Source organism: Drosophila miranda, assembly GCF_003369915.1.
Source record: "Drosophila miranda strain MSH22 chromosome Y unlocalized genomic scaffold, D.miranda_PacBio2.1 Contig_Y2_pilon, whole genome shotgun sequence".
NCBI classification, from domain to species: Eukaryota; Metazoa; Arthropoda; class Insecta; order Diptera; family Drosophilidae; genus Drosophila; species Drosophila miranda.
The window spans coordinates 22,792,781-22,804,986 of NW_022881614.1; the positions used below are offsets into that span (position 1 = coordinate 22,792,781).

The following is a 12,206-nucleotide window of genomic DNA, read 5'->3' on the forward strand; positions in this document are numbered from 1 at the left end:
CATACTCTCTATTTTGTGGTGGGAAATTTTCTCAAATTGAGGGAATTTTTCCGGGATACAATGTCCTTTTCAGCTCAACAATGTCCCTTGCATTCCATCCCCACTTACGTTTTCATACGTTTTATGTTGCTGGCAACATTAATTTGTAAGGGCCAGACTCATGTGCCGTGAAATCGAGCAGCACTGTTCCACAACATTGCGCGGATTGAGCAACATTTTGCATACCCTGGGAAATGGATGTTCAAGAACCGAAAAAATGTTTGTCATCTAATGCACCAATAAAGGCCAAAACTAGTCAGTTTCTGTTTTAAAGGTATTTCAACGATATTTTGCAGGTTTTGGTCTTCTTACAGAAACCAAGCATGGGTATCGGGATCGAGATATATTTACAAGACCCTAATCATATGCATTAAAATGTCCAAAACATAACAATCTGAGATCATTTCTATATTAATTGCGTCTTGAAACAGCTTGGAAAAACAGTTTCTTCATATATTTCAACGAAATAGGGTATACCTGTGCCCACACTTCGGTTGACTGACATTTCACACTCACTTACGTTGCACTGTTTTTTTGTTGACCCTTTTTGCTTAAACCTTGTTTTATACACTATACAATAAAAGTCAGGGTACTTAAAAGTAGTCAATCAGGTAAAAAATGTATTCATTAATAGCCTGACATTATATGGGCAAAGCTAAACGTTTTAGTTAGTCAGCATTATTCAACGGAATAAAGAAATTGAGCAATTGGAACGATTTTTCTCTTACGTTTTATTACGTTTCATTTGTTTGACCATTTTCGCTAAAACCTTTTTTTACACAAAATGCAATAAAAGCAAGGACTAAAAACTAGCCAACCTTGAAGAAAATATATTCATTAATCGGATAAAATGATGTGGGCATGACTAAATTATCTATATAGCTAGTGTGGAGATAATGTTTTTTATCCCCAATCGGCCGACTAATTATTTCGAATTAAATAAAACTCGGCGCAGAAATAAAATTACGATATGTTCTTTAATGCGTGACATCCAAATTGCAAGTGTGGCTTGCCTGCCCTTTACATTGCCGCTCCGATCGTTAAGCGCAGCTTCGCTCGGCCGACGTCGGTAGGCAGACGCAAAGCGGAGATAGCGAAGAGCGAGCTGGCAGAGAGCGTTTAGCAGGGCAAGCAAGCGCAAAGCTTTAACAAACAAATGAGTGACATAGACATAAGTAACAAACAAAATAAGCGGCTGAGGGCCAAGAATTAGGTGCTATTTGGCAAGCAGCTAATCGGTTCTGCTCCGAACATTCACCCCCCGTTGGAAGGCAAAGGCTTTCAACAGATCCATCCTGAAGGGGCAGAACCGCTATTTTTCCAACGGCCCTCTTGAAGATGCTTGCTTGGGCGCAGCTGGCGGCTACGCTGGGATGATCGTCGAACGCAGCAATCGGCGCTTCTTTACGAAGGCGGCTTGTCGTGATTACGTCTTGATCATCGGGAACCTCTGTAATTGCATAGAATGGCAGGAAATTTGGCAATGTAGAAATTGTTGAAAGTTGAATTTCATTTAGCGTGGATATGTAGGTTTTTAATATATTGAAAAGTTCGCGCTGCAGTTCCTGATTCTCCGATCGCAGTTTTTCCACTTGCACCTGGCACTCGAGCAGCTGCTTCCTGCATTGCTGCTCTAAGTTTTGGTACTCCAGCGTTGTGGGTCGAAAATCGTCAATAGAGATGCACGAGGAATTTTCAAAAGCGGCTAAAGCTGCACGCTTATTCTCCGAGCTATCAATGCTTCCTGATACTATCCAACCAAGTTTAGTCTCCTGCAATGTTGGCAATTGGTCTGACAGTCGAATCTGTCCAACGCACATTAATTCGAAAAACAAACCAGCACCTATCAACAGATCGACACGCTGGGGCTTGGCGAAATTAGGATCAGCCAGTTTTAGATTATTTGGCATTGGCCAATCCTTTGCGTCTAGGCCGAAGTTAGGCTGCATTCCTGTGATTGAGGCAGTGATAATTGCAGAGAGGAAACCGCGATAGCTTTCGTCTTGAGATTGCAGGACGATGTCCACAGCCTTGCTGGATGGTAGAATTGACTCTCCAATACCGGCGATTTTAACGTGAGACGGGTGAGGATCTAACTGCAGATGATTGGCGAGTCTCGATGTTATAAAGTTAACCTGAGAAGCGGAATCTAAAATGGCACGACATGGAATAAGCGATCCAAAACGGCCCCTGACATATACGATTGCAGTAGCTAGCAGCACGTTTTGGCTAGGCAGAGATTTTTGACTCGAGGGGGAGGGCTAATATATTTGCTTGCTACTAGGGCACTTGCAGGATCATGCTGGGTCGATTCCGTGCTCGGCGACGGCAACTCAGCGTCAGCGCCCGACTGCATGTGGAGCAGTGTGTGATGCTTGGCTTGGCAATTTCTACATGCCCCTGACTTGCAGCGTTGCAATGAATGGCCTTTGTTGAGGCAGTTTAGACATAAATGGCGCTTCTTCACCTCCTTGTATCGAGAAAAAACAGGGAGATCTATAAATGCCTGGCATCGGGATATGTAGTGATCGGAGGATTTGCAATACTTGCATGTTGAGCTATTATGATCGTTAATGGAGGTGATTAGGGTGCTAGGTTTACTTTCTCCCACCTGCTGGCTAGGAATTGTTACCATAGCCGATCCCAAATTTTCCAGCATCCGACTTCTTGCTTCCAAGAATGAGGCCATGCTTGACCACCGAGGCAATCCTGACGTCGGCAAGTTCTCTTCCCATTTCTCCTTGGTCTTGTGTTCCAATTTCGTGCCTATGATGAAGATCAGCAACCCATCGGAAATCTCCTGCGGGGTCGCCAAGGTCTGAAGTGCACGCAAGTGCGAATTGATTTTATCGCTGAGCGCGCGCAAGCCGATAGCCGAGCCCTTCTCCACCCCTTGCAGCCCGAAAATAGCCTTGACGTGTGCCTGAAAATGTAAGTTTATTATCGAATCGCAACATTAGTAAATTCAACGCCTTGTCGTAATTCTCCTCAGAAAGTTCCAAGGAACGAATCGTATCCAGCGCAGCACCATCTAGACATCCACGAAGATATTGGAATTTTTCGATGATTGGTATACGATGGTCTTTGTGCACCATTGTCGAAAACATCGCGTGGAATTCTGGCCAATCCATGTAGCTCCCACCGAATCGGGGAAGCTGCAACTCGGGCATTCGAGCACGGCCTATACTATTATAGGCGAACAACGACGAATTCCCCTCGAGAGTATGCCGAGCCGTTGAATTGGCAACATTTACCGTGCGAGCAGCCATCAACTCCCGCGACAGCCTGGACCTAACCTTGACATAAACATTCGAAAAGTCCAGCCGGGCATCATGGGCTAACTGCAGGAAATCCAGCCTTTCAAGGCTCGTTTGAGCGGCATCGAAATCCGCATTCATTCGCTCGATCTGCTCTAAGCGAGCTTGAAGTTCTGCCTCATCTAACTCGGCAAGCTCTCCCTTGGTGAGAAAGCGATCCATGGCCTTTAGTTGGCGCGCGATGGACTCGGCCTTGTGCTTGTAGAAATCTACATCACTCGGCATTGCTGCGTTCGCGACATTGGTAGGCTCAGGTGCTGCCATGTTGAGGTTTTAAAAGAGTCACTCAGCACGACCGAAAAAGACACCCTGTATACGTATAAACGTGGGAACCGAAAGCAAAGGGATTACAGCTAATGCCTTTAGCTGTGCGGCTGTGCGAGCTGTCCGATTCCGCTTTGTACTCCGCTTGTGTGTATTAGTGAGTTCGCTGCACTGTCTACCGCACTGCACTGACCGAATTGTCGCGACAGAGAAATTAATAGCAAGCAATGCGTGTATGTAGGTGTATGTAAGTGTGTTTTAGCACCGAATTGTGCTTAACCGCCGAAAATTTGCTAGGGGTAACGAATGTCGATCGCGAATGATTATTAATTGACACTGCAACTCAGAGATCACGTCGGGGTCACCAAATTTTATGTGGAGATAATGTTTTTTATCCCCAATCGGCCGACTAATTATTTCGAATTAAATAAAACTCGGCGCAGAAATAAAATTACGATATGTTCTTTAATGCGTGACATCCAAATTGCAAGTGTGGCTTGCCTGCCCTTTACATTGCCGCTCCGATCGCTAAGCGCAGCTTCGCTCGGCCGACGTCGGTAGGCAGACGCAAAGCGGAGATAGCGAAGAGCGAGCTGGCAGAGAGCGTTTAGCAGGGCAAGCAAGCGCAAAGCTTTAACAAACAAATGAGTGACATAGACATAAGTAACAAACAAAATAAGCGGCTGAGGGCCAAGAATTAGGTGCTATTTGGCAAGCAGCTAATCGGCTGGGTTCTGCTCCGAACAGCTAGTAATATTCCATGGAATATCAAAAACGAGGAATATGTAAAATATAACTTGATTTCGTCTGTATATTTACGGTATATTTTTAAAATGAGATGCCATATTTCTGAGAGCCGTACGATATTCGATAAGTCAGCTGATTTGTTTTACTTTTTATCGACTGTTCACATGCGCCGGGTTTTTTTTGTTTGACTGAAAAATGACTGATATGTTTGTTAAAACAAAATTAAAACGAGAAACTCAACAGGTGGACCAAGAATTAACTAAGAAACTCGCTGTGAAGCAGTGTAACATGTGGGACACCATTGAAGCTGAGTCTGAGGGCACTGCACACGCTTCAGATATTCTTGCGCCAAAGAAGCGATCAGTCTCCTGGATAACAACCACTGCGGGTTGTCTAAAAAAATTTAAGAAATCTGATGTTGGCATTGGTGTGGAGCCCAAAACAGAAGTCGCAAATAAAATATGGTCGGAATTGCGTTACTTGCAGGATGATATGTACTTAAAATAAAACAACTAAACTATTCACAACTGCTTTACTAAAGAAACCATTGATATTGCCGATTCCACAGAGGATTCCAGTGAATCCGAGCTGGACCTGGAGGCATCTCATGATACGTCTTTTGAAGCGGGACCTCTTGGGAGTAACAGTAACTCTGATGATGACCAAAAGACTGATTTTTTTCTATACACACGTGAGTACTAAACGTCCCAATCTATTTTTCTCTATTAATTTTGTTTTATTATAGAATCTAAGACTGCCTGGCGGGTGCCAATGGTACTTGAAAGAACAATCAAAAAATTTGTTTACTTTCCTAAAAATAAGAACGCTCAATCAACAAACCGTTTATTTGTGACGGGATCCATTCAAAAGGTCGTCATTTTCTACAACGATGAGAAATCCGCAACCATAGAAGAGCTCACCGATGGGCATGACTGTGGAATTAAAACTCAGGAATCGACTATCCAATCCATCAACGATAAAGAAGCTGGAATTGAGCCGGATAAAGAATATAAAATACCAATTGATGATAAAGAGGCCTTGGATTTGGCCTCTCCATTCGCTATTAACGAAGCTCCACTGGAAGATCAACAAGATGCGGAGACAAAAGCACTATCGTCATCGGAAGCCGAACCACAGCTATTCAACGAGGATCTTGGTTCCTGCACCCTGAAGGATGAAAAGATTTGCGACATAAAAGTTCTACCAGAAGCACAGCAGGACTCAGATGCAGAGTCTCTAATCACTATTGAAGAAGTTAAAGAAGATCTGTCCCCAACTGAAACCGAACCACATGCATCGCCGGAAACAGTAGCAGTGACTGAGGATGATGAAAGTGCCATGGAAGTAGACGAGGCTAACCGATTAATGCAGCACTGCCAGGATTTCAATGTAGATCTACCTTACTGCCCCCAGCGTTGAGCGTCTTTGAGAATAGCCTGACGTGCAACGATGTGCTGGCCGTGATCAAAGAGGACATAGAGCTCTATGGCACTGTCGTGTTGACCCTGTTGGCTGGTCAGATCACAGTGAACGGCTTCAGAGCCAAAAAACGTCAAAACTTGACCATCTACTCCCCCAAGGGCATCAATTGGGTGAGCATTTCTCCGAACAAGCGTGCGAAACCAATGCAAGAGAAGGTTGAATGGGACAAATTGTCTGAGAACTTTACATGCGCACAATTGGACAACCTTCAGGGGTGCTTCTATAGTCAGGAGGATGCCCTTGTGCTCTTGCAGAGGAACACCAAGGACCAGAACATGCTCGAAACTTTAAAGCAGTACATAAGCCAGATTTTGTTCCCCCAGGTGAATGGGGCTAATGTGCCGCACTCGCAAAGCGAGATGCTGCTCAACTGCTACATCCAGAGCTCGGACAGAAAACGCACCCTTCAAGTACCTTATGAGTGGACAAAGCTGAAGATTCAGAAGACGAGCCGCCTGATGGTAACCGGTGGGAAGGGTGTCGGCAAGTCCACCCTGCTGCGATATCTGCTCAATCGGCATTTGAACGCTTTTCCACGCCTACTGTTCAATGATTTGGACATTGGCCAGCCGGAGATCTTTTTGCAGCAAACTGTCTCCTGCACTGTCATTGAAGAGCCGCTTCTGGGGCCAGGATTCCTACTGAACAAGCAGCCGGATCGGGCTCACGTCGTGGGCGACACAAACATCGTCATGTGCCACGAGCAGTATTTCGAGGCGGTGGTCCAGCTGATGAGCCACATCCAAAATAATCCCGAGTATGCCAACATGCCTTTTCTGATCAACACGATGGGCTACAACAGGGGATTTGGCCTCGAGCTGATGGCTCTGCTGGTGGACTACATCAAGCCGACGGATGTGGTGCAGATCTCGAGTACCTTACCCATGAACAACTTTAAGTCGCTACTCGACTGGTCGACCCTTTCAAAGGTCAAAGGTCCCTATGTCTACAAAAATACGGCGTTCATGGTTGAGGGTAAAAACCATAAGTACACGCTCCACGAGCTGCCCAGTGTTGTCCCACCTAGACAGCAGGGAGTCTGGCGAATGAGTCCCAGCGATATGAGATTCGCCAATCTGTTGGTCCGCCTCAGCTCCTGCCTGAGGGGCAGTGCCAAGCACCTGACTGACTGCGAGCCCCTCAGCTCATCTTTTGTGAATATTCAAGTCGTCCATTCCACAGAGGAAGACCTTGATAAGAGTAGCATTATCGCTGGAATGGAAGCCAATGTGGTTTACTTGGCCCATCTGGAAGCTCAGGATCTGCCCGTGTGCCTGGGCATAGGTAAGCAGAGTTCAACCATTTCAGTTGATTATTTCACTGATCATTTCGCGTATTCCCCGTCAGGTGTCGTCCGTGCCATTGACTTTGAGAAAGAGAAGCTGTATCTCGTGCCGGCCATTCCTCTGGAGCGAATGTGCCAAGTGAATTGCCTTATATCCTGTGGAGACATCAGCCTTCCGCAAAAGTTCTTCACGGAGCCTGGGCCGCAGGTCGGCAGCAACATGCCGTTCGTCTTTCAGCAGGATGACAAAGAGCATCAATCAGTTCTATTCGCGCACGTCTTCCATGAAAAAAGATTAATGCTAAACCAGCTACCTGTACTTTTATGAAAAGTAAAAATCCAAATAAAGCTTTATTGATATAGAGGCTAATGCGAGATATTGTGTCTGCCCTTCAGTATCCTGCGCATCAGTACACGACGTCCCTCTGGGGTGGACATGCGAGGACGTTGCGTGGACGTTGATGCGTTTCACCTCGCGGGGCTTGGGGAAGTGGCAGCGGACCTTCGGCTTGAGCACGGTCCGGTCGAAGGCATGCTTCTGGCGCACTAGGATGGTTTGTGCCGTGTTGAATGCCACCAGGCAGGTTCTAAAATAACAATAGTTATTAATGTTCCATACAAAAGAATTTTCGTTGATTTTCACCTCTGAATCAATCCCTGCAGCATGTTTTTGTTAAGTAATTTTGTATATCACTTTTTCCCCACTTGCTGTGAACTTTTGAAGAAAATCGGCGCAGATCTTATATACCAAAATATACAGATCAAAAATTACCTTAGCTCACTTAAGGTCCCTCTATTTAAACAGTTGAACTACTTGAGGTAAATGGCGGAAAATATGAAAGATTTTTTTGTTTTTTTTTTTTTTTTTTTTTTTTGAATCATCTCAAGGATGATCGGAATTTTGATCAGATACTGGTGATGTAGTTTGGCGAGTTTGACAGGTCGGTATATAAAAAAAAAGGAAAATTACTTAACTGTTTTAGAAAATAAACTGAAATTACTTTATAACATGATGAAGAAAAAAGGGGTCAAAAGTTTAAGTCAGCAGTTTTGATGAAGATTGCCAGCTCTCTGAGATGTAGCGGCTCTTTTTTTATTAATAATTGATGTAAATTGTTATAATATTTAAAGATTTTGAATTTCCTTCTGAGCCCGGCAAATCTTTGGCAATCGAAGATCAGGTGTTCGGCATATTCAGTTACATTGCACGTTTCGCAGATATTTGAGTCAATTGCTTTGATTCTGTGTAGGAAGACTTTGTCGTATATGTGTCCCGTCATAAGTCTGTTAATGGTCTTGATGCTTTTAGCATTCCACTTAAGAGAAAAATGCCAGGGTATATCTGGAAATATGTCTATGAGGCTGGATCCCTTCGTCCTACACATCGTCCTGTAGTCCTCATTCCATTTGTATACTAAAAAGTTCCTAATTTCTCTTTGAGCCTCCTTGTAGCTGTATTTTATATTTATTGTAAACCCCTCACTTGTAGCAGCCTTTGCTGCTATGTCAGTCTTTTCGTTGATGGCCACACCCTTGTGACCAGGGACCCATAGAATGTCAAGTTTCTGAATGTCTGATTGGTTAATTATGTTGTGAATATCATTCACTAGGTACGAGTCTGTATTCTTATTTTTAATTAACTTAATAGCTCCTAATCCATCACTTAAAATCAAAGCCTTTTTGTAATTATATTTAAGACATAGTTCGCAGGCCTTTTTAAGGCCTACGAGTTCGGCACCTACTGAGGATAATCTGTTTTCTATTTTGTACTTGTGGATATTTCCACTAGGCCATTCTACTATTCCTCTGCCACATGTACTTTCTGTAACTGAGGCATCTGTTGATAGAATGTTCCAGTCGTCCTTTCTGTACTTGTTCAGAATCTCATAAAATATAGTTTTTATTTCTTCATTCGAGTATTCTTCTTTACCCTTAGTTAAAAATTTATCTAATACATGGATTTTGTTACATGTGTTAACACTATCACATTCTTGAGTGTTTACAAAGATGGAATTAAATTCTCGTAAAGTACGTGTGTAACTCGTATCCGCTTTTGAGCGTATTACCTCGTCAAACATTGTTGGATTGAACCTTTTAATTTTAAGCAGTTCTTTGGCTGTAAGCCATTTCGCCCTGAAAACAGGTGGCATTACACCAGCGAGGACAAAAATTTCGTGTTTGCTTGTGTCAGGTGGCACCCCAACACACCTTCTGAGTGATTTAGCTTGCGCTATTTCTATATCTTTATTTGCTCCAGATCCCATGTCTGAAAAACTTGTGATAGCATATTCTTGTTTTGTTCTAATAAAAGCTTTGAAGATGTTGTTACTTGTTTTAGGTTTTAGACCTGATTTGATAGTAGTCGCAAGCTGGAGGAGCCTGTTGCATTTTTTTGTTTGTTCTTTAACCATTTTTACATGACTGACATTAGACATGTTTGCGCTAATCAGTCTGCCTAAGAAACGGATATCTTTTCGATTTGGTATAGTCACATTTCTAACAGTAATATTTACCGCTCTGACCCGTCTTTTTCCTACATTCATTGCTGCAGATTTGCTTGGATTGAAGCTAAAACCGAGATCACCACATAGAAGGTTAAAGTCATTTAGTTTTTTATTAAGGTTTTCAACCGCTACAGTAAACTCTCTGTTGTGAGAGATTATAACGAAGTCATCTGCAAATTGCATCATATGAGTATTTCTATCACAGATCTGATGTAGTCTTTTTGTGTATAAATTAAAAAGGAGGGGCGACAGACAAGAGCCCTGTGGGATTCCTCCCTGAACAACCTGAACAGTTTCCCCTATTTTCAGTAGTCTCATAGACATAAAACTGATGATCCAGTCAATGTATGTTTTAGGAAAACACTCATTTTCCATTAGTATTTTTAAGAATTTCAGGTTAACACAATTGTAGGCATTGTTGAGGTCAACAACCACAAGAGTAACGTGTTCCTTGTTCTTTTTCTTTGCCGCTACCACATTGATGACATCATTTATGCACATCGCTGCAGACTTGTTTTTTTGGTATGCATAAGATCTGTAGGGTATAATCTCGTTTTCTTGTATATGCTTTTCCAGCCTGGCTTTCACCATGCCATTTACTGTCTTGGCTAGAGTCGAAATGAGGGATATGGGTCGAAAATGTTTTAAGTCAGTCAGATCCATGTTTTTTTTCGGTATTGGTACAATTCTGATAGATCTCCATTCGACTGGGAAACCCCACATAGCCACTCGACGGTTGTAAAAATGTACAAGTTCTGTCTTTATACTAGTGTTAAGAGCACTCAGCATCTCGTATGTGATGTGATCTATTCCTCCTGCCGTTTTTCTGTTTCTGACTAACACAGCCTCTAACTCTTCCAAGGAAAAGAACGGATTTTCATTGTTCTTGGTTGAGTACATTTCTTCGTCTACATCCTTTGCTTCTGAGGTTATTTGTTCGTTAAGGAATTCCAGGTATGGCCCAGCTTTGTCAGGGTCGAAAACTTCTGGGGTGTCCTCTTGACAGTTTTTTAGATTTCTGAGGAATCTCCAGGCTTCTCTTGAGTTCGATTTTACATTTAACTCTGTTAACTTCCTGGCATAGCTAGTTCTTTTGGCAATTTTAACAGATTTTTTCCATTTAACCTTGAGGTTAACAGCAGAACAATAATTTTGAAAGGAGGGTTCTGAAGCTGCCTTCTTCTGCGACTCTGCAAACTCCCTGAATAATTTGGCTAAATTCTCGTCCCACCATAATTTTGGACATTTGTTTTTGATTTCATAAGTAGCTGCTTTTATTTCCTGTTGGATGTTCTTCGCTAAATTATCCATATCTTTGTAGGCCTCAAACTGGCTTAGCTTTTTCAGTAGCCTGTTTTTGGCAAGGAAAGTTTTGAGTTTGTGTTGATATCCTGCTGTTTCAAAGGTTATTGGGTGATGGTGGCTGCCTCCTAGGTAAAACTTTTCGCATTTCCAATTCTCTATATGAATACCCTTTGTGAAAGTTAAATCGAGTACAGACCCTGATGTTGAGTCGATGTGTCTTCTGAATGTGAGACTGTGGTCATTTGCTAGACTGTAGCCAGCATTTGACATAGCTTGCATGAGAAAAGTTCCCTTTCCACTGTTGGTTCTGTCTCCAGAAAAGGTATGTCTTGCGTTAAAATCTCCTGCAATTATGACTTTTCCGAATGCATCTAAATATTCAAGGAGATTGTTAATCGCTTGCTTGAAGGATGCAAGAGACAACAAAGGTTCAAAATATACTGAGGAGATAAGAAATTTATCTTTGTTGTTGATGGTTCTTGCTATAATTATATCTTGCTCTGTCTCATATATCAGTCTTTTTAACTCTTAATTCTTTTTTGTAGGCAATCGCCACTCCTCCATAGCCGTCCTCTCTATGTTTTTCTAACATATTGAAGTTGGCTAGTTTCCTAAAACGGAGATCGTGAGAGAAAACTTCAGCCAGAATGGCAAAGTCGAAGTTTTCATTGTTTAAGTAGAATACTAGGTCGTTTTTATTGGCTTTAATAGATTGAATGTTATGTTGTAAAAATTTCATATTTATTTAGATGTTTTAAAAAGGTTCGTTTCTCTCTGTTTGTTCATTTTTCTGTCTGCATTATGTTCCATATTGTAATCATTTGTACTGGTCACTTTTTTTGATGGATGTGACACGTCATTTGAGTCGACTAAACGAGACAACATGTCAACCATCTGTTGAATGGTAAATTTGTTTTCTTTTAGTTCTTTGTTTTCAAAAAATGGTACGTGATTACTAGTGTTCAAAGTGACCGCCACGATAATTAGATATTGATCTCTAACAACTGCGCATGTGCCCTGCTGCATATCGATGTTCCCATATCGATGTTCTCATATCGATATTCTTCTTTCGGCGTCTGTCTCCTGCGTATGTTACTCGGAAGCACATATAATTCTGTATACTGATCTTCTGCTGTCTTACAAATAAAATAACTTTAACAGGTTATGGGCCCAGACACCAATTCACCCAGAAACAGTATAAAACAGAAACAGTGAGAAACAATAAGCATTGTTTGGTGCTTAGTGAAAAGCAGTGCTAAAAAA

At 42.4% G+C, this 12,206-nt stretch overlaps 1 protein-coding gene and 1 pseudogene across 1 annotated transcript; one reads left to right on the forward strand and one right to left on the reverse strand.

Annotated features, from left to right (window-relative positions):
- Positions 1-4,655: 4,655 nt before the first annotated feature.
- Positions 4,656-7,504, forward strand: LOC117193890 (polynucleotide 5'-hydroxyl-kinase NOL9-like). The gene is made up of 6 exons (XM_033398573.1): positions 4,656-4,755; positions 4,936-5,058; positions 5,113-5,141; positions 5,238-5,675; positions 5,726-7,133; positions 7,197-7,504. Exons 1-6 carry the CDS (start codon positions 4,656-4,658, stop codon positions 7,460-7,462), a joined length of 2,364 nt encoding a protein of 787 aa, XP_033254464.1. The 3' UTR covers positions 7,463-7,504.
- On the reverse strand, positions 7,446-7,928 carry LOC117192505 (annotated as a pseudogene).
- Between the last annotated feature and the right edge of the window lie 4,278 nt (positions 7,929-12,206).